Source organism: Canis aureus, chromosome 16 (assembly GCF_053574225.1).
Source record: "Canis aureus isolate CA01 chromosome 16, VMU_Caureus_v.1.0, whole genome shotgun sequence".
Classification (NCBI taxonomy): Eukaryota; Metazoa; Chordata; class Mammalia; order Carnivora; family Canidae; genus Canis; species Canis aureus.
This window is the reverse complement of record NC_135626.1, coordinates 50,325,793-50,352,283: the sequence shown is the minus strand read 5'-3', so window position 1 is coordinate 50,352,283 and position 26,491 is coordinate 50,325,793. Positions and strand designations below refer to the sequence as shown.

The 26,491-nt window shown below is 37.7% G+C and overlaps 1 protein-coding gene across 4 annotated transcripts in view; it reads left to right on the top strand.

Annotated features, from left to right (window-relative positions):
• Window positions 1-26,491, top strand: part of LOC144286872 (uncharacterized) — a 112,263-nt gene that overhangs the window by 44,399 nt on the left and 41,373 nt on the right. For all 4 annotated transcript variants that reach the window (XM_077853944.1, XM_077853943.1, XM_077853941.1 and 1 more), the window contains exons 5-10: window positions 10,854-10,958; window positions 11,581-11,639; window positions 12,395-12,499; window positions 14,980-15,042; window positions 18,322-18,426; window positions 22,669-22,772. In XM_077853944.1, the coding sequence (XP_077710070.1) occupies window positions 22,712-22,772 (61 nt within the window). In that variant the 5' untranslated portion in view covers window positions 10,854-10,958; window positions 11,581-11,639; window positions 12,395-12,499; ... (1 more) ...; window positions 18,322-18,426; window positions 22,669-22,711. The remainder of the gene's footprint in view (window positions 1-10,853; window positions 10,959-11,580; window positions 11,640-12,394; window positions 12,500-14,979; window positions 15,043-18,321; window positions 18,427-22,668; window positions 22,773-26,491) is intronic.

Below are 26,491 nucleotides of genomic sequence, written 5' to 3'. Positions count from 1 at the left end.
GGGGGAGGGGCCTGTTGTGCTGATTTTCAGGTGTTAGCAGTTGGGGGAGATGCTGTGCCCCTGCCTGGTGCAGGGCTCAGTGGGGGTTGTTTACCCCGTGAGGCCGCAGGAGGAACAGCCCCAGTGGCGGGGCAGCTCTGGAAACCTGGATTCAGCTCCGGCAGGAACTCCGTCTGCAGGGCCTGGAGGCTCCGGGGCGGGGCCGCTGATCTGCTCAGCTGGGGCAGGAGCTTCCTTGCTGTCCCGGCCCTCCCGGCCTCTGCCTGTCCCGGGGGAGGCCGGATCCTGGGCTGTGTCCCGGCGCTCTGTGCTCCGGAGCCTGCGCTGTTGGATTCGCGCTCCCGGGCCGCGCAACCCCCTCCGCGGAGCCGCCGCCCGAGCCCCTCCGAGCTGCTCCTGGAACCGCGCAGCCCCCTCCGCACGGAGCCTCTTCCTCTGCCCGAGCCCCTCCGAGCTGCTCCAGGTCCCGCAGGGTCCCGCCGTGCGCGCTGCAGCCCTTAGGGAGCTCGGCGCACTCTCCCGGGGCGCAGGTGTCTATTAGTGTCCCCGGGAGCCCGAGGGCATCCCCGCCCTCCTGGGTCCTGCTCCAACTCCCTGCGAGCCCCTTTCCCCCCGGGAAGGTCGGTGCAGCTCCTGCTCCTCCGGGATGGGGCTCTCCTGTCCTGGGGACACTCGCCCCGGCCTCGGCCCGGCTCCTCGCGGGGCCCCTCCCCCTTGGAGGCCTTTTGTTTATTTCTTTTTCCCCGTCTTCCTACCTTGGTAGAAGCGCGAACTCTTCTCACTGTAGCATTCCAGGTGTTCTCTCTTTAATTCTCAGGCCGAATTCATAGATTTTCAGGATGAATGGAAGGTTTTCTAGGTAATTTGGTGGAGACAGGTGATTTGGGGACCCTGCTCTTCCGCCATCTTGCTCCTCCCTCTCCGAGTTTAAGAAGTTCTTTATAGATCTTGGATACTAGCCCTTTATCTGATAGGTCATTTGCAAATATCTTCTCCCATTCTGTAGGTTGTCTTTTAGTTTTGTTGACTGTTTCTTTTGCTGTGCAGAAGCTTTTTATCTTGATGAAGTCCCATTCAAAAAAGTTCATTTTTGCTTCTGTTTCCTTTGCCTTCATAGATGTATCTTGCAAGAAGTTGCTGTGGCCAAGTTCAAAAAGGGTGTTGCCTGTGTTCTCCTCTAGGATTTTGATGGATTCTTGTCTCACATTTAGATCTTTCATCCATTCTGAGTAGTATCTTTGTGTATGGTGCTAAGAGAATGGTCTAGTTTCATTCTTCTGCGTGTGGCTGTCCAATTTCCCAGAACCATTTATTGAAGAGACTGTCCTTTTTCCAGTGGATGGTCTTTCCTGCTTTGTTGAATATTAGTTGCCCACAGAGTTGAGGGCCCATTTCTGGATTCTCTATTCTGTTCTATTTATCTATATGTCAGTTTTTTTGCCAGTACCACACTGTCTTGATGATCACAGCTTTGTAATACAGCTTGAAATCCAGCATTGTGATGCCCCTGGCTCTGATTTTCTTCTTCAGTATTCTCCTGGCTATTCGGGGTCATTTCTGATTCCACACAAATTTAAGATTATTTGTTCCAACTCTCTGAAGAAAGTCCATGGTATTTTGATAGGTATTGCATTAAATGTGTAAATTGCCTGGGTAGCATTGACATTTTCACAATGTTAATTCTTCCAATCCATGAGCGTGGAATATTTTTCCATCTCTTTGTGTCTTCCTCAGTTTCTTTCAGAAGTGTTCTGTAGTTTTTAGGGTATAGATTTTTACCTCTTTGGTTAGGTTTATTCCTAGGTATCTTATGCTTTTGGGTGCAATTGTAAATGGGATTGACTCCTTAATTTCTCTTTCTTCAGTCTCATTGTTAGTGTATAGAAATGCCACTGATTTCTGGGCATTGATTTTGGATCCTGCCACACTGCCGAATTGCTGTATGAGTTCTAGCAATGTTGGGGTGGAGTCTTTTGGGTTTTCTATGTACAGTATCATGTCATCTGCGAAGAGGGAGAGTTTGACTACTTCTTTGCCAATTTGACATCTTAATACTTTAAAAGAGCATTGTACCATTTGTATTGTACTCATTTTTTCATGTTTTATGATGTGGAGAGGGAGGATAGAAAGAATACAGTTGTAGTAACAATCATGGGAGACTTGGTTTTTATGCTCTGGTTCACAACAAATACATTCATACTGTTCGTGAACTTCATTGTGATCTCTATAATTTGTACTTCGTTTTACAGCTGATGGAAAAGTTGAACCTCATAAACTAATGAATAAAGCGAAACCTGTCCTACTGAGATACAGGGCAGCCCCAGTGGCTCAGTGGCTTAGGCCGCCTTTAGCCCAGGGTGTGAAACTGGAGACCCGGAATCAGGTCCCTCATCAGGCTCCCTGCATGTCTGTCTGTCTCTGCCTCTTTCTCTGTCTCTCGTGAATAAATAAATAAAATTTTTTTAAAAAACAAAGATTTAAAAAAGACTGAGATACACATGATTTCAAAACATTTGTTTACAACTGTGTTCTTCATGATTTTTTTATATTGAAGAATGGTTGACATAAATATTTTATTAGTTTCAGGCATTCTGCAGTGACCCAGTAATTATATACATTACAAAATGCTCACCACCATAGTAAGTGTAGGTACCCTCTGTCACCATACAACATTATTATAATATTGTTGACTATATTCACTCTCCTGTAATTGTCATTTGTGACTTGTTTTAGAACTATAAGTTTGTACCTCTTAATCCCATTCACCTATTTCATGCATCCTCCCACTCCTCTTACCTCTGGCAGCCGTTTGCTTTCTGTATTTATGAGTCTGTTTCTATTTTTTGTATGATTATTCATTTGTTTTTCTTTTTAGATTCCACATATAGGTGAAATCATATGGTACTTGTTTCTCTAACTTATTTCACTTAGCATAATACCCTCTAGATCTATGTTGTCACAAATGGCAAGATCTCATTCTTTTTTGTGTCTAGCTATAGTTCAGTGTGCGTTTGTGTGTGTGTGTGTGTGTCTTCATTCATTTATCAATAGACAGTTTTCTTCTGTATTTCGGCTTTTGTAAATAATACTGCAGTAAACATAGAGGTTTGCAATACTATTTTGAATTATGTAAGCATTGCCTTGTGACTCCTGCCACTTTAACAACTAATAGAAATATCTTTTCTAATGAACAATTTTGACTTTGAATTCCGCCAGTATTTTTGAAAAAAAAAATATACTATTTCTTGACAGAAGTGTTCCCTTTTAAAATATATTTTTATTGTAGTTTGATTTGCCAACATATAGTATAACACCCAGTGCTCATCCTGTCAAGTGCCCCTCTCAGTGTCTGTCACCCAGTCACCACATCCCCTCCCCCACCTCCCCTTCCACTACCCCTTGTTCGTTTCTCAGAGTTAGGAGTCTCTCATGTTTTATCACCCTCTCTGATTTTTCCCACTCATTTTCTCTCCTTTCCCCTATAATCCCTTTCACTATTTTTTATATTTCCCATATGAGTAAAACCATATAATGTTTGTCCTTCTTCGATTGACTTACTTCACTCAGCATAATACCTTCCAGTTCCTTTCTGCAGAGGTTTTACCAATGGTGCGCTTCTCTTTGCCACACTTCAGAAAAAAGAAGTCTGAATTTCATAATAAAAATAAGAATAAGTACCATTTAGTGGGCTCTTTCTCTGTACCCAGCACTGAGTTAAGTGCTTTACATAATTTATTAACAGTATATTTATGGTACTATTACAGTCTTCATTTTATAGATGAGGAACCAGAGGCTTAGAGGGTAAATATTAGGATAGAATATATGTATTTTTTCTTCAGATTTCACTTTTATATTTATAGACAATTAGTCTTATAATTCAAGAGAAAATAACAATCTGTTAATGGAATCATTAGTGCTACTAATACATAATGTAATTTCAAAGAATAGTTACAAAACTACAAGCTTTGTTTATCTGACCTAGACTTGTAAGCCAGAACATGACTTCATTTTAGTCTGCGTAATTAACTGGAGATGTCTCAAATCTTCTCGTATTAGAATGATAATATATAAGCATGGGTGGTATTTTTCTTATGTTGAAACTGCTAAATGTCTTAAATGTCTTTCTGAGTTCTTTTCCTAACTTTTAAGGAGAAAGAAAACCTATTCCAGCAACTGTTCAATATAGTTATTTCTATCTCATCTTTTCTTTTTTCACTTCCATTTGCATGATAAATGTTTTTCTATCCCTTCACTTTCAATCTGCATGCGTTTTTAGATCTGAAATGAGTTTCTTGTACATAGCATATAGGTGGTTCTTGCTTTCTTATTCATTTCATCACCCAATGTCTTTTTTTTTTAAGATTTCATTTATTTATTCATGAAAAACACAGAGAGAGAGGCAGAGACATAGGCAGAGGGGGAAGCAGGCTCCCTGTAGGGAGCCCGACACAGGACTCAGTCCCAGCACCCCGGGATCACAACCTGAGCCAAAGGCAGACGCTCAACCACTGAGCTACCCAGGAGCTCCAAGGACGATATCTTTATCATCAGACAGCTGTGACCACTGCTTAACTATCCCCTCACCCAGAGGGCAAGTTCAGCTGCCCCCAGATGCTTCCACTTGTTGTTATCAGGCCATGAAGTATCTGGATGTACCAGGGGATGGCAATTCATGGAGAGGACAAGGAAACAAATTCAGTGTCCAAGGCGGTTTGTTAATGAAATCAGAGGGAAGGTTAGTTTAGGGGTCAGCAAGGAGCTAAGAGCCATAGGGAAATGGGGTCAGCAGAGAGGCATCCCACACCAGGGGCTAGGGATAGCTCAAACCCCATCATTTGTGTAGGGACCTCCCCAGTCTGGAGAACTGGGTCCGGCTCTTCTTAGAGTCCTCCATCACAGAGAAGACCCCAATTGTCCTGGCATGATTCAACAAGGAGCTGGAACCTTGGGTCATGCAGCCCTGAATGTCCAATGCAGAATATATCCCACCTTCCCAGAGAGTAATGTAACCACTATAACAGTGAGTGGTGCCACTGGGGCATGTAACTTTTTCTGGGTTTTCTGGGCAGGATCCAAAGATCTGCAGACAGACGGGACACTGCAAATCTCCCGGGGCAGGGGCAGCTGAACGAGGGAGAGAGTTCAACAAGACACTGGTACTGCTGGCCCTGTTGCATCTACGTCGATGAGCAGAAGTGTTTCCTGACACACCTCCCCAATGTTACAAAGCTCGTAGTTATTTGGGGTCCACTTGATGGGTGTCTGAGACAGATGTTGATGGCTGTGCAACATGATGTCTTTTGATTAGAGCCTTTCGTCCATTTACATTCTGTGTAATTATGGATAGGTATGCACTTATGACCATTTATGGTGCTTGTTTTATGATAGATTTTTGTAGTTCTTTGTTCCTTTCTTCACTTGCTCTCTTCCCTGGTGGTTTGATGGCTTTCCTGAGTGATATGCTTGAACATCTTTCTCTTTGTTTTTTGCATTTCTATTACAGGTTTTTGATTTGTGGTTACCGTTACATTTATATATAACATCTTTTGCATTTAGCAGTCTATACTAGGTTGCTGGTTGCTTAAGTTTGAACCCATTCTAAAGTGCTATATTTTTACATTCCCACATTATATATATATATAAAGATATATATATATATCTTTTATATATTTTTATATATATAAAGATATATAAAATATCTTTCTATACATTCTTTTATTTTGTGAATCCCTTGACTGATTGTACTGACTTTGTACTTTAACCTCCATACTGGCTTTATAAGTGATTAATCCGCTACTTTTGTTATGTTTGTATGCACCTGTGAATTTTTGTATGCACCTGTGAAACGTTTTCCTTTCCTAATATTTTTACTCTTGATTATGGGCTTTCCTTTCCAAATAATTTCTTTAACAGTTCTTGTAAGGCTTGTTTAGTGGTGAGGAACCTCTTTAACATTTGTCTAGGAAACTATGCTTTCTTTTTATTTCTGAATGATATTTGCTGGATAGAGTAGTCTTTGTTGCAGGGTTTTTGTTTTTGTTTTTTTCTTTCAGCACTCTGAATATATCATACCACTTTCTTCCGGCCTGTAAAGTTTCTGCTGAAAAATCAGTTGTTAGCCTTATGGAGTTTCCCTTACATATAACTGTTTTCTCTTGCTTCTTTTAAAGTTCTCTCCTTAGGGAAGCCTGGGTGGCTCAGTGATTTAGTGCCCCCGTCAGCCCAGGGCATGATCCTGGAGACCTAGGATCAAGTCCCACACCGGGCTCTCTTCATGGAGCCTGCTTCTCCCTCTGCCTATGTCTCTGCCTCTCTCTCTCTCCCTCTCCGTGTCTCTCATTAATAAATAAATAAAATCTTTAAAAATAAATAAATAAAGTTCTCTCCTTACTACTATATTTGGCCATTTTTATTATATATCTTGGTGCACACTTCCTTGAATTGATTTTGTTGAGAACACACTGTGTCTTCTGAATCTGGATTTGTTTCCTTCCCTAAATTAGGAATTTTCAACTATTATATCTTCTAATAAATTTTCTGTACGCTTTTCTCTTTTCTCCTTCTGTGATCCCTGTAATGATAGTGTTATTATGCTTGATGTGTCACTGAGTTCCCTTAACCTCTTCTCGCTTTTTGTTTTTATTTTTTCTTTCTCCTGTTCAAATTATTTGCTTTCCATTATTCTCTTTCAGCTTGCTGATCTGTTCTTCTGCTTCTGCTAGTCTACTATTTATTCACTCTAGTGTTTTTAATTTCAATTAATGAGTTCTTCATCTGGTTCTTTTTTATGTTTTCTATATCTATATTCTTGTGAAGTTCTTACTGTGATCCACTGATGGTAAAATGTCAAAATTAAGACTTCCTGGTTTTCAAAGCCAAATGTTATGGGGATTTGTCTCCACAGTGCAGGTCCTCCATATCTTGCATGCCTGGCATGAGGTCTGTTGCTCTCCTTTCTCTGTGCTTGGGGTGTCCCTCTCATTTGTGGTTAGTCTTTCTGGGAGTTGGTTCCAAACACATCCCCACCTTTCTTTTTTTTTAAGATTTTTTTTATTCATTTATTCATGACAGACAGAGAGAGGGAGAGAGGCAGAGACACAGATGGAGGGAGAAGCAGGCTCCATGCAGGCAGCCCAGTGCAGGACTCTCCCAAGACCCCAGGACCACACCCCAGGCTGAAGGCGGGCACTAAACTGCTGAGCCACCCAGGGGACCCCCACACATCCCCACCTTTCTAAAAAATTTTTTTTCAATATAGCCTCTTCTCTTCAATTAACTGTGAAAGGTCTGTGTGGCCAGTCTTCAGGTCATTTTCTGGGTTAGTTACACTAATGTATATGTATATAGGTGTATCTGTGGGACAAAGTGAGCTTAGGATCCTCCTACTTCACCACCTACCCTGAAAATTCATATTGAAATTTTTATTTATTGTCTTTATCTATAGTTTTTTATGTATTCTGGATACAAGTCCATTGCAGGTTTTATAAATTGTAAATATCTCACTGTATATTTTGCCTTTTCAGTTGTATTTTATCTTCTTTTTTGACAGGGAAAAGCATTTTTATTTTTATTTTTTTAAAGATTTTATTTATTTATTCATGAGAGACACAGAGAGAGGTAGAGACACAAGCAGAAAGAGAAGCAGGCTCCATGCAGGGAGCCTGATGTGGGACTTGATTCCAGGACTCCAGGATCATGTCCTGGGCTGAAAGCAGGCACTAAACCACTGAGCCACCCAGGGATCCCCCAGGAAAAACATTTTTAAGTTACATACTCAATCCGTTTGGTGTATTTCAAAAGGTACAATACTTTTCTTCATTTATCAGTGAAAGAAGTTAGGAATTAACTTCAAAAAAAAATCAGCAAATGGCAAACAAATTTCCTTGAAAGTCACAGTCTAGTCACATATATGCATTCTAGAAAAGAGGAGGGGCAGAACAGGTTTCACCCACTTTCATGAGATTCATCAAGTACTTGACCACTCAAGAATGGAGAGAAAGGCAACTTTCAACATATGTTATTGAGGCATTTACTATATTCCTTCCTAAGAGCACCAGATGGGGAACAAGCATTCTAAAATAGATCTAGGAAATGGAATGTGGAATCAATCCACCCTTCTCCCATAAGGGCAATCCAATGAACTTTAAAAACATGATTAAGTAAAAACAACCTCCCACACACTCTCCCTTTCCTCCACAAAAGAAAAAAAAAAAAAAAACCTAGATGTTCCAGCTTATTCTCCAGTGTAGATGGAGCCTGGGAGTAGCTGCAACAACCCAAATTAGTCTGTTACAGAGTCATCACAAGCATGCCTTGCTGTTAAACAAAATTTTTGAAATGACAAAACAAAAACTAGTACTAATCACTTTTCTGACAATACACAATTATTCAGATTAACTAGTATCAAGAGGGGGAAGGGGACCATACTCATGGACCTTATCTCAAACAAGTGCATGTGGGCAGGTGCAGGGCATTTGTCATTATTGCAAAAGCATTTTAATTTTTCACCTTTAGTTTGATTTAACATTGCTTTTAGTATGATGCTGATACCAGCTGTGCAGAAGGGCTCTGGAGAGACAGTCATAGCAGCGTACACCTGTAGTTCCTTGGTTCTGGAGGCTCCAGGCAGTCAGTGTAGCCTTGTCAAATACATTCTTTAGGCCTTTCTGTGTGAGAGCAGAACACTGCACAAACCTGACCACCTTCAGGTCATGGGCCAGCTTTTCAACAGTCTTTGTAGTAACAGACTTGTTTGTTCTTGGCAAGTTTCTCAGTCATAGAGGAGTCATCTCTGAGATCAATTTGAATTCCAACCAGCACAAAAAGAGTCTTTGGACAGTGGTGAGCTATCTCAGGTACCCATTTTTCCTTCATGTTTTTCAAATGAGGATGGAGAGACCACTGAAAAACAGACTAGATATACATCTGGTTTTGGACAGCTCAGTGGTCATACTCTGTCATAATCCTCTTGCCTGCAGTATCAGAAAGTCCATGAGTATGGCTCTTCACCAGTCAGAACTGTGACTGCATAGATGTCAAAAACAGCACAGGGGTGCGTGGGTGATTCAGTCAAACATTTGCCTTTGGCTCCGATCATGATCTCAGGGTCCTGGGATTGAGCCCCTCTTTGGGCTCCCTGCTCAGTGGAAAGTCTGCTTCTCCCTTTCCCTCTGTCCCTCCCCCATACTTATGTATTTGCATGTTCTTTCCCATGCATTCTCTTGGATAAATAAATAAAATCTTTTAAAAAAAAAAGTTGGTGCCTATTCAGATGGAAATTTGTTTATTGTGTAGAATATCAGAAGACACATTTTACCAATGGCACCATCACCCACAACACCACACTTTAATTATCTGTATTGCTGAAAGAATTTTATATCCACTTTAAATATTTCAAACTTGATGATGACCTCAGCTTCTCTGCCAGGGTGTTGGTGCAGGGTCTCATGTTGTGTTTTATCTTCTGATGAACAAAGTTTCTCTTTCACATGTAGTCGAATTAGTCAATCTTTTCTTTTATAATTAGAGTGTTTGGGGGCCTGTTTAAGAAATACTGGCATATATTAAGGTCATGAAAACATCTCTTATTTTATCTTCTGGGAGTTTTATTATTTTCCTTTTACATTTAGATCTATAATCCATTCAGAATTGACTTTTCTATATGATATGGGATAAGGTTCACTATTTTTTTTCTAAATGGATATTCAGCACCATTTATTAACAAGGTGATCCTTTCCCTCCTTTAATGTAAGGCTAACTTTTTAATAAATCAAAGACCATAAATGTGTTGCTATATCTGAACTTTTTATTCTTTTTGGTTTTTTTCTTTTTTGATCTATTTAGTGGTCCTTGCATCAGTACACTTCTGTTTAACCTAGCTTTAATGTCTTGATATTGGGGCCCCTGGGTGGCTCATTTGACTAAGCAATTAAGTGTCTGCCTTTGGCTCTGGTCATGATCCCAGGGTCCTGGGCTGGAGCTCCACATCAGGTTTCCTGCTCAGCAGGGAGTCTACTTCTCCCTCTACTTCTCCCTCTACCTCTGCCCCTCCCCCTGCTCATGCTCACTGGAGCGCTCTCTCTCTCTCTCTCTCTCTCAAATAAATAAATAAAAATCTTTAAAAAAATATGTCTTGGTATCTAGGGTATAAATCCTCCAAATTTGTTTTACTTCCTTAAACCTGTTTCTTGGTGCTATTCTTGGTGATGTCCTTTTTGTCATGAGAAATATCTGTTATTTGTACTTTCTCTCTTTTTTCCTTTGTCAGTCTTAGTGCAGGCATTTAGCACTTTCATTAATTTTATTTGAAGTCTGTTTTTCATTTCAGTAAATTCTGCTTTTGTCTTTATTTTTTTTTCTTCTCCTCTTGGATTTAATTTACTGTTCTTTTCTAACTTCTTGTGATAGAACTTTGGGTTGTTGATCTTTTCATCTTTTCTACTATATGTGTTTAAGAGTGTAAATTTCCCTCTGGGCACATCTTTACAAGTTTTAATATGTAATAATTGTTATTCAATTCAAAATGTATTCTAACTTCCAGTGTAGTTTATTGACACATGATTTTTATTTAGAGAGGGATTCTTTAATTTCCAAACTTACGGGATTTTCCTAGTATCTCTTGCTATTGATTTCTAGCTTAATTTCATATCCTATATTTAAGTTATTTGTGAAATATTACTTTATAACCATCATTATGGGAGCATCTCTTTTACCAATGTTTAAGAAATACTATTGTCTGTATCTGCAATTGACTGCTTGTTGTTTAGCAGATGTTATTATGCGTTACTTTTCTTTAATAATTTGAAATTATGGTATTTTAAAAAATATGTTTCTCTACTTCTTTTATTTTGAAGGGGGAGAAGGTGACCTCAGTGAGCTGGATATTGTCCTGCAAAAAATGGGGATAGAGGCCTCCCCTACAGACCACTTGGAGCTAGAGAAGTTACATCCAATTAATGGTGGGCATTTCAAATATCAGAATAGTCTTCAAGAGAGTTATTCAGCATTGTAAGTGTCAGGTAGAATCTTCAGGGATTTAGGATTATATCCTTAGATTTTTTTATTATCCAATACTCCAAGTTTATTATATATCATTTTTAAGTTAGAATTTTAAAAGATCCATAACTTTAAAGATGATTATTTTTAATATATAGGAATGCATAAATTGCCATTTAAAAACATGTAAATCAAGAGGCTCATAAATCATAATTCTTGTCATCTGGAATAAGAAATATTAATAGTTATTTTTCATTTGTTGAAAGACCTTTGGTTAGGCCCTCTAGGAAACAGGAGGAGGATAAGGAGAGATGCAGATCTACACTAGTAGAGGGAAAAAAATGGTGGACTTAAAAAATACAACATATAGAAGTGTTTTGCTTTGGCATGGTAGATGCTAAAGAGTTGATAGATTTACCATATCTATTAAGAATTTTGTTTATATTTTCTGTTATTTCTAGAAGTTATTAGGTAAATTTTTGGAGAAAATTATTATATGCTCTATATTTCTGAACTTGGATATTTGCTATTGTTTTAGCATGTCTATTTACTTTGTCTATGACCTAAATTATGTGTTTCTTCCAGCTACAGCTAGTCGAAAATATATAAGAATAGATTGCTGACTTGTGCAGAAGATATAAAAGGTGAGTGAGATGCAAATTGAGAAGTCAGATTGAGACTCTTGGGTTTTGCTCTTTTTTGCTTATTAAATATTGCTTCCTGCCATTCTCATATATATTTCCATAATTAGTTTGAATGCATATGTATGTTCATATTGATGAAATAAGTTTCTGGTTTATTTTAATTTTTTCTAAAGATGGTATTTATTTGGGGGAGAGAGAGAGAGAGACTATGAGTGGGGGTGGGGAGGAAGGGCAGAGGGAGAAGGAGACTCCTTGTTACGCAGGGAGCCTGATGCAAGGCTTGATCCCAGGACCCTGAGCCAAAGGGAGACACTTCACTGACTGAGCTGCTCCTCTGCTTTATTTTTAAAAGATGTTCTAAATATTAAGATTTACCTCAACTTAGGATATGGACATAATAAAATTTAGGCCTAGTTATAAAAATTTAAGATAGTATATCTTGAAATACAGTGAACAAACTGAATTTGACTTGTAAGATATTTATATTAAAAACTGTTTGGTCTGCTGTTTTGCTGCTAAAATTGACTTGAGTGGTTTCTCAGCACTATTTGATGTATTGTGTTATGCAAGCTTATCTTCACAATTGGATCTTTTGACTAGAAATGAATAGATTAATTTTAGTCCATTAATGACTCTCTTTAAAACTTAAATGTCCTTGGCCTCTTTTTATGATGAAATTAATAACCAGCATATATAGGAATTAATATTATATTTTAACATTTATTTTAATTTCTTCATGTCTTCCTTTTTTATAGGGTTGCAGGTTGATGACCATGACCTTCACTCTATTCTTGAAAACATGGCAATCAAACCTACAGTTGAGGAGCTTAATGATCTTACTCCCAATCTACCAGTTGATGGTAAGTGATTTAGATATGTGCCTTCGTGAAAATTTGGGTTTTGAGGCTGATATATTTTATAGGATTTATGTATCTTGAAATAAGAATGATTTTTTTCTCAATAGATTAATCTACAGTTGGTACTTTTTCACTATTTATGCAGCAAATATTTAATGAGCACTATATATCAAGTGTTGTGCTAAGTGCTACAGGTACAATGGTGAGTAAAAATAAGCATAGTCCTTGACCTAAAGAGCTTAATGTCTAGTATTTCACAATTCTTAGTATTCTAGTTAAAGCTGAGAATGTTGGTTTCATAGGAATAAGGATTACAGGGTTTCAGCCAATATGTATGACATTTTTCCTAGTTATATATATGCACAGATTACCATATCCTTGGGCCAGATTTCATGATTCAAGGTCAGAATTATAGGTATTAAAGAAAATATTAAAAAAAAAAAAGAAAATATTCATTAGGATTGAAGTCGATGGGCAGCCTGGGTGGCTCAGCGGTTTAGCGCCGCCTTCAGTCCAGGGTGTGATCCTGGAGACCAGGGATCGAGTCCCACATCGGGCTCCCTGCATGGAGCCTGCTTCTCCCTCTGCCTGTGTCTCTGCTTCTCTCTCTCTCTCTCTCTCTCTCTCTCTCTGTCTCATGAATAAATAAACAAAATCTTTAAAAAAAAAAAAAAAGGATTGAAGTTGATGAATCACAAAGTGATCCCCACTTTAAATAAACTAAAATAGAATATTTAGCTAGACACAATCCAGTGAGATCAAGCAATATCACCTAGAAACATTTTACTGAATACTGCTTACATGTAAATTTTTTTCTTTTTTTTTTAATTTATTTATTCATGAGAGACACACACAGGGAGGCAAAGACATAAGCAGAGGGAGAAGCAGGGTCCCTGTGGAAGCCTGATGTGGGACTCCATCCAGGACTCTGGGATCACGACCTGAGCCAAAGGCAGACTCTCAACCACTGAGCCACCAGACATCCCTAAATATGTTTTTTCCTATGATTCAAATGCTAGTTAGTCATATCTTTGCCATAAGTTTCATACCCTTCTAATAGAGTGAGGGTTTTTTTCCAAAAGATATTTTTTATTAAATAATTCCTTAATTTTCCAGTACTATTGTGTACCAATGAATAATGTAGTTAGTTTTTTATTTGCTTCTTTTCTTTTTTTTAATTTATTTATTTATTTATTTATTTATTTATTTATTTATTTATGATAGTCACAGAGAGAGAGAGAGGCAGAGACATAGGCAGAGGGATAAGCAGGCTCCATGCACCGGGAGCCCGACGTGGGATTCGATCCCGGGTCTCCAGGATCGTGCCCTGAGCCAAAGGGCAGGCGCCAAACTGCTGCGCCACCCAGGGATCCCTATTTGCTTATTTTCTTTATGCTTTTAAGATTCACTGGGATATCAGGAAAAAAACAGTTAGGTGGAGCTATCAAAAATTGCCAGACAAAGTAATTTTTAGCTTCAGAAACTCACTTGGGGATGTCAGAAAAAAGGCAGAGTAAGACCCACCAAAAAAATCCTCTCCTCCATAAAAAGCAATTAGAAAATTGGCAAATTATCAAAATTAACATTTTCAGGCCTGAAAATTAACCAAAGTTTTGCTGCAATCTGGGGACCATTTATTTTAAAAAGACTGAATCTCTGTGAGAATAGTGAGCTTTGTGACATTTTAATTTGCCCTATTCCCATCCTCTGACAGCTCCATAATAGTTTTGAAAAGTAACATTATTTATTTGCAGGGAGAACTAGTAGCCTGGAAACCACTGGAGGGAACAGTGGGGGGAGTGGAGCGGTTTCAAAGTCTTAATTCCTAAGAACTGGCATTAATTGGTCTGTTCGGTGGTTCCTTGGAGTGAGATTTTCTCTCTGTCTCCTTTTATTATGAATTAATGAATGAATAGAGAATTAATGAGTCTGGGAAGATGAATCAAGAGATAAACTGAAATAAGAAGAAAAGAATAAGAAAAAAATCACATGGAGTAACAAAGAACTAGTAGCCATTGATGCAGTGGTAAAGTAATAATTAGTCATCAGCCATTCTGAAATGGACACAGTGATTAAAAAGAACAGAAAGTACATTATTAGTAAAAGACATGAGATCAGAATTATGGTCTTGTCTTTTTTTACTCTTGGTACTTTCATGAGTTCTGTATCCCTGCCAGAACAGAGTTTCCAGAGAAAACATGGACAGCATGAATTGTCCTATAGAGTTTATGAACTAGTGTGGCACCACAAAATGTTTTTCCTAGACTCTCAGAGTTCATTTTGCTAATTCAGACTGAATCCTAGTACGCCCGAAATTAAGAATTGAAAATGTACTCAAATAAAATAGTGGGAATACTAGATTCTCCCTGGAGTTTTTTCACAGCATAGGAACTTTATGTTTTTACTCTAAAGCTCTTTTTCTGGATTCCAACTAAGTCCTTTTTTTTTTTTTTTTTTTTTTTTTTTTTTTTTTTTTTTTACAGCTAATGGGAAGTTTGGTGTCAGTATCTTAACAGATGGAATGGATGGAGTAAAAGCTATCACAGGTAACACCTTAGAGTCATTATTGATTATATTCCCTATACTATGCTTTTTATCCCTGTGACTTATTTTCTTTATAACTGGAAGCTTGTGCCTCTTAATCTTCTTCACCTGTTTCACCTATCCTCCACCCACCTCTACTCAGGCAACCACCAGTTCTCTATATTTATGAGTTTGTTATTTGCTTTGTTTTTTTACATTCCATATGTAAGCAAAATATAGCATTTGTATTTCTCTGTCTCACTTTTCCCCTTAGCATAATACCATCTGTGTTGTCATTAATGACAAGATTTTGTTAATTTTTATGGCTGAGTAGTATTCCAGTGTGTGTGTGTGTGTGTGTGTGTGTGTGTATTCATTCATTATCTTCTTTATCCATTCATCTACCAATGGACATTTAGGTGCTTCCATTTCTTGGCTATTATAAGTAATGCTACAATAATCATAGTGGCACTTATATCTTTTCAAGTTAGTGTTTTCTTATTTTTTCTCATAAATACCCAGAAGTGGAATTACTAGATCAAATGGTACTTCTATTTTTAGTTTTTGGAGGAACTTCCCTACATTTCCCAGAGTGGCTGCATCAATTTACATTTCCACCAGTAGTACACAAGAGCTCCCTTTTCTCCTCATCTACACCAACACTTACTATTTCTTATCTTTTTTTAATCTAGCCATTCTGATTGGCATGAAGTGATAACTCATTTTGGCTTTGATTTGCATTTCCCTGATAATGAGAGATGCTGAGCATCTTTTCATGTGTCTGTTGGCCATCTGTATGTCTTTTTTTTGAAAAGTATCTATTCAAGTCCTCTGCCCATTTTTAAATCAGACTATTTGTTTGGCCTGGTTTTTGTTTGTATATTTGTTTTTTTTTGTTTTTTTTTTTAATTTATTTTTTATTGGTGTTCAATTTACTAACATACAGAATAACCCCCAGTGCCCGTCACCCATTCACTCCCACCCCCCGCCCTCCTCCCCTTCCACCACCCCTAGTTCGTTTCCCAGAGTTAGCAGTCTTTACGTTCTGTCTCCCTTTCTGACACTTCCCACACATTTCTTCTCCCTTCCCTTATATTCCCTTTCACTATTATTTATATTCCCCAAATGAATGAGAACATATAATGTTTGTCCTTCTCCGACTGACTTACTTCACTCAGCATAATACCCTCCAGTTCCATCCATGTTGAAGCAAATGGTGGGTATTTGTCATTTCTAATAGCTGAGTAATATTCCATTGTATACATAAACCACATCTTCTTTATCCATTCATCTTTCGTTGGACACCGAGGCTCCTTCCACAGTTTGGCTATCGTGGCCATTGCTGCTATAAACATCGGGGTGCAGGTGTCCTGGCATTTCATTGCATTTGTATCTTTGGGGTAAATCCCCAACAGTGCAATTGCTGGGTCATAGGGCAGGTATATTTTTAATTGTTTGTATATTTGTTTTGGTGTTCGGTTGAATGAGTTCTTTATATATTTTGGATTTTAACCCCTTATTAGATACATAATTTACAAGTATCTTCTCCCATTCATTAGGTTGTCTTCACGTCTTGTTGATGGTCTCCTTTGCTGTGCAATGAAGGTCTTTAAAGATGAAAAAAGACATAAAATATTAAATTTTGATACTTGCCACCTTTCAAATATTTTGATAGCACATTTATGCTTCTTTTAATCCATCTGTACTTTTGCAGACAGTCTACATTATATCTTGGAGGACAGAGTTCCATAATTTATTGAAATTTTATAATTTATGGCAAAGAAGAAAATAAGGCTAGCCTGAAGAGTGATTAATAAACAAAAAATTAATAATGTTTAAGGAAATTTACTCAGAAAAAGAAAACTTTCTCTGGGTATCGTCAACAAAAACACACTTATTAAGGGAAGGGGGGGAAACTGAGTGGTGAAAAATTAGAGAAGAGAGGAAGACAAACCTTAGAGACTCCTAACTCTGGGAAACAAACAAAGGGTTGCAGAAGAGGAGGTGGGTGAGGGGATGGGGTAACTGGGTGATGATAATTAAGTTCACATGATGAGATGAGCACTGAGTGTTATACTACATATAATAAATTCAATTGGCAAATTGAATTTAAATAAAATTTTTTAAAAATCACACTTATTAGGTGAAAGTATGAAATTTGTTATCCCCACTACTATACTTCACTGAGGAGTTCATTGATTTCCTTTAAAGCTTTCTGCTATATGGACTGATCAAGGAAAGAGATTTTATTCTAACTCTGTTATTGAATATCTCTTAAATATTCAAAGAATTTATTTAGCTGTAGTCTTTGTACTAAAACTTATAATTGTATTATATAGGATTTAATAGTTTAGGTCACATTTAAGAGTCACTAAATTTTGGTCTTCTTCCTCTCGATTTCCTAAGGAGGTAGGGATGATTAATAATCAAAAAATTGTACAATCTTCTGGAAAACAGGTTGAATTTCACAGAAAAGGAATTTAAAAATCTGAGCCTGAACATGCAAATTAACACTGAGCATTTAACACAACATTGAGCCACTCGGGAAGTCTTGGGTTTATGAAGTGATGGAAAGAATCTCTAAAGCTACTAATTTGGCACAAAGAAGACATTTTAAAAACCCACAGAAGAACACATCTCTAAATAGAAATAAATGCCATCCTAAAACCTTATGTTAAATTTATTATATCAGCAACTGTTTTCACTGTGAATCATAAGCAATGCTGAGGTTTCTAAAGTCCACAAAAAGTCAGAGAAGAGTCAGGGAAAAGAAAACGGAGGACAGGGAGAGTGGAAATAAAATGAGAAAATCTTAAATTAAGAAATCAAATAAAGGTCTACACAGCAAACATTGAAGTGAAGGATTAGCAATTGCTCAGCAGAAATGATCTGGAAGTTTAGACAAATGAGAATGACTACTTGTTCTTATTTGGAACAATGTGATCTGTGGTCCAACAGCTCTGGGTGCTAAATTATACCTTAGGCACATTTTGCTCTCAGGTTGTCATAAGATAAGGTAAAAGGAAATAGGTTCCAGTTTATCCATCCTATTAAACTTTTCTGAATAATTAGAAAAGTCAAATGAGTCTTGATAGTCCTTTTTTAAATGTTAAATGATATATGTTGACAAATTGAATTTAAATTTTTTAAAAATGTTAAATGATAATACAAAGATAGGAGTTATATTTTCTCTATTTTTATAGCATTAGCACAGGCTAATTAATAATACACAGGCAAATGCATTTTTAATATTTTGGAAACATTCAATTTTTCTCATTTTCTATCCCTATTGCTTTCCTAAGGAGGAAAGGTTAATGTGAGTAATTCGGACAGCGTTCTGGGAGAAATGAGAATTAAGCTCCCAGAAAAGGAACAGGAAAAACTAACAGAAAACCTGCTACTTAATGGTGAGTATTTGAGAAATGACTGTACCTTCAAAGGGAGTTTGTGCTTGTGAACTTGCATCTGAGAATTTCTAAAACTAGTGACATTGGTACTCAGAAGATATTTTGTAGATCTTCAGGAAGAATTAATTCCTAATGTAAAAATAAGTCCTATTTTTTCATTTTTATAAATCCCAGGGAGCAGAATGAAGCTCTGTCTTCAATTCATTGTTTCATTTAACACTCTCTCTAGAAAAACTTCTTTTCCTCCCATGTCCCTATATTCTAAGAATGTACAGATTAATATCTTCAGATCAGTTTTCTCATTCAAATATTGAATTTTGTATTTGAATTTCTATAGGACATTTCTATGACCATCCCTCAGACATCATAGACTTTGTCTGAAACTGAGTTCATAGTTTTCATTGTGGTATTTGACCGAAGTAGCCACATGGGGCTTTTAGAAATAGGTTGAGGGCATATTTGGTTGTCACAAATGGCTGTCACCAAGTGATTGTAAGGGTGGGCATTGTTAGCATTAAATTCCTTGAGTGTCAGGGATACTAAGTGCCTTGCAATTCATATGACTTTTCAACATGATGAAGAATTGTTCCTGAAGAAGGTGCCAATGGCATTTCCAGTAGTTGAGAAATTCTGGCTCTTGTTTTCATACTCTTTCACAATTTTGGTAGCATCATTATTATCCTAGTAATATAAGCTAAAATCCTGAGAGGCAACATTTTACTCACCTTGCACTGACTTAACTAGTTGTATTACGAACGAGTACCACTCTTCCCTTCTTAAAAATGAGAGCTTCTTTTGGCAGAGACCATGCCTGATCCTTCAGTGTGCATCTTTATCCCTCCCAACAGAGTATCTTTTACATATTAAGCACATAATAAATAATTAATGAATAGAATAAATGAAAGGAGTTTCTATACCAAATGAGAAGTAAACTGGTAATTTAGGGTAGACTATTGATAGATGTCTTGAATATTTGCTGACTTTTGTACTTAATCAAAAGCTTTATACTAATCTTTTACCAATTGTTAGTACCAGATGCTCTCATAGTTATCCCACACACAATCATCTTCTGACATTATAGGAAGTACTATTACCTTGTTTGCATTTAGGAACCCATGTTCTCAGGCAAGTTTGTAATCCACTGCTGTCTATTCAATTCTCAGTGACATGGTAGGAAGACAGTTTCATATACAATGCAGAGATACAGACCAAAACTTGTTTTCTTACTTGCTTCTAATTTCCTCTTTGCCATCTCCCCATTTTAGCCCCATGTCCTTCTAGTCTGAGTCATTGGATCTGCCTTTTTGGGTTATAATTTACTTTTTGGGGACTAATCACAATATCATTATGGTTAATAGAGTTATCAAAGGACTTGATGAGTGTCCAAATCACCGCAGAAAGAAACCCCATACCCTATAACTCCCACCCTTTTATTCTTCCCACCACGCTGTAAGTCCCAGGCAGCCACTAATCTATTTTCTGTCTCTATAGATTTGGCTGTTTTGGACATTTCATATAAATGGGATAGTATGTGGTCTTTGTGACTAGCTTATTTCACTTACTATATAGTTTTCAGGTTCATCCATATTGTAGCATGTATCAGTATTCCATTCTTTTTTATTTTCAATTTATTTATTGTTGTAAAATATACATAACATAAAATTTACTGTCTTAACCATTTTTAAGTGTATGGTTCAGTGGTATTAAATACATTCACATTTTTATGCGACCATGCCACCCCTACCACCACCCACCTCCAGAATTCTTTTCTTTAAAAAAAAAAAGGGTTTTATTTATTTATTCATGAGAGACACACAGAGAAAGGCAGACATAAGCAGAGGAAAAGGCAGGCTCCCCATAGGAAGCCTGATATGAAACTCCATCCCAGGAGTTACTTCATAAGTAATACTATGTACTTCACATTCCATTCCATCAGGAAATACAGATCTCATTTACCTTTTTGAAATGGCTCTATAGTTGTCCAAAATCGTTTACTTAAAAGTTTGTCACCACTCCCTTCATTTTGAGATGCCATCCTAATTATATATTTGATTTCTATATGCATTTGTCTATTTTGGGAATTTACATTCTGTTCTGTTGGTTTGCTTATTCATGTTCCAAATTGCTTTGAATATATTAATAGCTTTATAATCTTTTAATATTGATAGATCTAACACCTCACTCCCCAGCCCTCATACACACACACACACACACACACACACACACACACACACGGCTCCTCATGCCCACCCCCCTACCTTGGCTCTGGCTATTCTTTATGGAAACATATTTTTTGTATGATTTTTAATAGTAAGGTATTTGGTTTTTCTTTTTTTCCCCCATCTTCCATTTGCTGTGTTAAGTATTTCCTAATGAGAAGAAGTTTGATTTTTTAAGGTTTAGAAACCACTTAGGATATCAGAGGACTTATCACATGTACATGTTTCTTATCTTGCCAAGTTAAAAATTCCAATATAATGAAGAAATATGAAGGCATATAGTACACTATTATTTATTGTTTTCTTTGGTACAGCAATATTGACCATCCTTTCCAATTTAAATTTAACATCAAAATATTCCACATTCACTATAGATTTGCATTATTCTGAGTCAAGATTAGACCATGTGGTGATGTATTCATTTGGCTCTAGCTTGGGCCTCCAGGGGTGCAGATGATGTCATACGTGCCTCAGTAGTTGTGCATAACAAGAGTGCCCCATAGACATCCTGAGTCACCCACTAAGAAGCTCAGGAAAGAAAGACAGCACCTCTGTTTGGCACTAAGTCAATGGTTGCCCCAAGGACTTGCCTGTAACCGTAGATTCACTAGTGGGTGGAAGATGAATTCCATATGGCTCAGGGTCCCCTTCATGTTCCTGTACAGATGACCATTTCCTTCCTCCCTCCTTCCTCATCATTCCCTCTTCTTTTCATTTGTTTTTTTTTTTTCTTTTTCAGCTAAAGTAGGTCATTTTGTATTGTTTCCCGTTTCTTGCAGGTATTTTGTAGCTTGTTTTCCATTGCTTTAAACATAGTAACCATTATAGTTTTATGATTTGTGCCCGATAATTTCTAAATCTGAAGTTTTTGTAAGCATGTTGCTACTGCCTATTATTTATGCTTATTCTCTCTTAGGTAACTTGTTTTATTCTGCATTTGATTCTTTTGACTGTGAGAGATTTTCCTTGGGTAATTATTGAAAGAACCCTTTGAGGCTAAGGATGGAAGTACATTCCTAGGGAATACTTGCTTCTGCTGGGCATTTGGACAGAATCACCCACACTCTATGAGGCAAACCATTACAGTTCAAATCCAGATGGAGCAAATATCATTTGAGCAAAAACAGTAACAATGTTCTGCTCACTTCTCTAGGTTCTTGCTTTCCATTAGATTTTGCAGTAGTAATTCCTTACTCTCTTACCAGCTTTTCAATACTTTTGAGGACATGCTTTGTTTTTAAAGATTTTATTTATTATTTGAGAGAGACAGAGATAGTACCAGAGAGTACAAGCAGGGAGGAGAAGCAGCAGCAGGCTCCCCACTGAGTAGAGAGTCCAATGTGGGGTTTGATCCCAGAACCCTGGGATCATGACCCGAGCCAAAGGCAGACACTTTGACTGAGCCACTCAGGTGCCCCAATGCTTTTTACATTTTATCAAAGATTTCAGTTTTTAGCAGAAAGATTGGTCTGAATAACATAGGCCTCCACATAAATGGAAACAGAATGTGAGTACAGATTTTTGTCTGAAGTTAAGGTGTCGGGCAGCTCCAGTGGCCCAGTTGGTTTAGCGCTGCCTTTGGCCCGGGGTGTGATCCTGGAGACCTGGGGTCGAGTCCGGCGTTGGGCTCCCTGCATAGAGCCTGCTTCTCTCTCTCTCTGCCTGTGTCTCTACTTCTCTCTCTCTCTCTCTCTGTCTCTCATGAATAAATAAATAAAATCTTTTTTAAAAAAATTTTAAAAATAAAGTTAAGGTGTCTAAAAGTTCAGAAAAAAAAAAAAAACCTAATTGTTAACCATATTTTGATTTTACCTTTGGTGTAAATGATTTAAAAATTTCCCAATCACCTAGAAGATTTCTATTCTAATTCTAACAGTCTTATTGACCCCTTTAATATTTATGAATGGACTTTATTGAATCTTGGTGTTTCTCATGAGGCAAATAATCAGAATGCACCATAAATAATATCAATGGTCACATTTTGGAGTTAATAAGTTTTTCCTATATTCTTTTTTTCCCACAGAAGAGATTATTGATGTCAATAAAGTGGTACTCCTTTGCAAAATATGGGGATGAACTTTTCAGAAAAGGAAATTAATGATCTGATACATGATCTACCAGTTGATGGTGAGTATTTAAGATATATTTGAATTGGTTAGTATGGGCTTCTATAAAAGAATCTCTGAAAACTCTGGCATTAAGAAGATGGAAATATTAAAGGTGACTCAGACTACATGTAAACATGTTTTGCTCCTTGATATTTTCAGCAACTTTATTTCTGCCTGGAATATGGCCAGTGCCACTATTAGACCTGGACAGAATTAGAGGAAGACAGTGCTGTGGGGGGAAGAGAATGAGATGCATAAAATAGAAGAAACTTTAACACAGGAAAAATTTTTTAAAAATTATAGAACATAGCCCAAAGTGGGAAATTATTTTATTTTATTTTTTTACTAAGCTCTAGGCCTTGAGCCCACCACCCCAAGATCAGGAATCACATCCTCTATCAACTGCATCAGCTCTTAGCAGGAAGTTATTAAAATAGCATTTCTGTCCCTACCATCTTCAAGAACATTTAAAAAGACAGAATAAAGGAGGAATGTGAAGTGTAGGACTTATTTCCTACAGCAAATGAACAAGACCATGTCTTCCAGATATCCCAGAAGGGAAAAGGATCACTCAGGCCTGAATGTGTGGAATGCCTGAAGGCCCAGCAGCACCACTTGAGCTTCTGCTTAAATCCACACATTCCTGAGCCAGACTCCATGATCCAAGGACTGTCCCAAAGTTCTAATATCCTTTGATGGGCTAAAGGTAGTCTAACATTGAATAAATTTTAGTAAATTCTGAATGGGGGCTAAAAGAATTCTCAAAGTAAATAAGCAAAAGTTCAATATTAGTCTGAGAACATTATAGTAGAGCTAAGAAGTAACTGTCTGGAACATTACTTAACCATCTTATAACCTTAGAGGAATCAATACTTGCTTATCCTATTGAGGCACATTTAATTCCATCATTATGTAAGGTAGACACTATTCCCTCAAATATATTTTTGTTAATTTATTTAATTTACTCTAATTTTTACCACTTAGTGTACCAGAAAGAATATGTAAGTGGTCTTCATTGTCTTATTTTCTTTACTTGCAATGAAATAAGAAAAACAGGAAAAGTGAGATTAAATGTGGAACCCCCAGGTTTCATAACAGAATACTATTCTTTGTCTTTCTGAGGTTATGGAATTTTAAAAACATTGCTAAAATAAGTAGAATGATGTGGGAAATATAGCCATTATTTGGGACTATCTTCTAGTATTGCCATTGATTTCTGTTTCTCATTTTTAAATAATAATTTAAAATCAAGACAATGACAAACACTGTTAGATTAAAAAAAAAGTATACATGAAATACCATGGACATGTTGAATGATTCATCCTTCTTTTTAAAAATCAGAGTTAGAATTTTTAAATTACTGCTTATTAGTGATCTGTCATCTGGGGAGTTACCATCAGGATTGAGCTTAAAATGTTTTCTGAAAGATTAAGTCTCAAGCATAGATCCCCAGTTATAATCCTGAGGACAAATAGACCTTGAACTTCCCATTTAGGTAAAAGCTTTCCTCATAATATGTCTGTCAGGATGGAGATGTGAATTTACTGGAGAAGGCAAGGTTAGTTGAAATGTGACCCAAGGAAGCATATACTCAAATAATGAGTTTTACACCCACTAGGTGTTATCATCTTTGTTTCTGAAAATTTCCAGCAGCCCCATAAAACTGATGGATATTTTCATGCTTTGCTAACTTAGCTAGCTGATTTTCTAGTTAGTTAGAAATAACTTTTGGGAGCACCTGGGTGGCTCAGTGGTTGAGCATCTGCCTTTGGCTCAGGTCATGATCCCAGGGTCCTGTAACTGAGTCCCACATAAAGCTCCTTGCAGGGAGCCTGCTTCTTCCTCTGCCCATGTCTCTGCTTCTCTCTGTGTCTCTCATGAATAAATAAATAAAATCTTAAAAAAAAAGAAAAGAAAAGAAAAGAAAAGAAACAATTTTTGGAATGTCCTGCCTCAACAGATCCAGAAGAAAAAGAACAAAGATTCTATTTGGCCTAGATTTAACAATCATATGAATAATGTTTTTTTTCCCGTTCTCTGTTCTAATACTTGTTATATGTGTACCTATAAGTGTTACATGACTTCGTTAAGTCACTACATACTTATAATTCTTCGGTAAGTATTTGTTATCTAGACCTTCATTTGTAAATTTTTCATGATATAGGGGTTTGTGTATATTACATTCTGTATTTTATCACTTAAAATTTGACAAAAAATCAGGTATTTTTCAACTTACCAAGAGTGACAATTTTTTAGGTTGGTTCTCTTTCTTCACAAAATTTGTATCCCCAAAATCATCTATTTGTGACATAATTTTTGTACTTTAATATGTTTCTATGTTAAGTCTCTTTAAATATTAATTTTTATAAAATTCAGTTGAATACAATACAAATTATGTAAATAATTAGAGTTGGGAAGTTAACCTCAAAATGAATATTTTGTTCAAGTAAATCATAAATCATGTAACTCAAGAGTGAACTGATCTGCCTAGGTTAGTGAACATGAAAGCAAAATAGTAATTAGAACCTCAGTAGAGAAAAATATACTTTCAAAAAATCCCAATTAAAACAGTGGTGAATAGGGATGCCTGGGGGCCTCAGTCAGTTAAACATCTGCCTTCAGCTCAGGTCATGATCTCAGGGTCCTGGGAACCAGCTCCATATTGGGCTCCTTGCTCAGTACAGAGTCTGTCTCTGCTGCTCCCTCTCCACTTGCCCCTCCCCCTCACTCATCCTCTTTCTCTCAAATAAATAAATTCTTAAAAATAAAATAATAGATGGAGCGGTAAGGTGGTGGAAGAATAGTAGGGGTCCTCAACTCACCTGGTCCCACAGACTTACCTAGATAACTTTAAAAACATCTTGAACACCTACGAATCTGACCTGAGATTTAAAGAGAGGACATCTGGAAAGCTACCGAGAGTAAAGTTTTGGTTCTAACAAGGTAGGAAGGCTAAATAAACAAACAAACAAACAAACAAATAAATAAATAGTGGGGGAGGGGAATCGCGAGTAGCTGGGCTAAAGCGCAGCGATGAAAGCCTCCAGGACAGGGAAGCCCAGACCTCGAGAAACCGGAACTTTAAAATCTGCGTGGTTGTTTTCTCTAATGGAAAAAGTGCTCAGCAGGGAAAGGGGCAGAATCACAGGAGGGGAGTGAAGCCTCAAGATTCCTGTAGTCACTATAAAAGGAGGGACGCCTGGGGAAAAGCTCACTGCAAACCGCAGTCTGATACAGGTAAAGGGCTGGAGCGCCGCAGCCCTCCGGAGCATTTGGGAGAAGCCCGGGGATTAGGCGGGCCATCTCCAGACCGTGGTGGCTGTGCTTCATTCCCTGGAACAGCCAGGAGCGTGGATCCAGCATCACCGGGCCCCGGATCCCAGGCCGCCCAAGTGGATGCTGGAGATTCTGCATTCCCCCTGGGACTGGCAGAAGCAGGGAGAGCACAGGACAGCAAGAACTCTCCTGTTGCTGGGTACCCACAAGCTGTGCAGATTAGTGCACCCGCGCCAGCCTCCAGGAGTATCTAGGCCAGTGCAGACTGGGAGACTGCAGTTAGTTACTCACGGGGCTACACTCCAGAGCTGGAAATCTGGCCACCACCATTGTTGTTTTCCCTCTTTGTTTTACCTTGTGCCTGGGAGAGGTGGGGCTGCCAGGGAACAAAGGCCTCACAGGATAAACAGGTCACAGTGAGCCTGACACCTGGGCAGGGCATCTCCTTGAGAATCAGCTTAG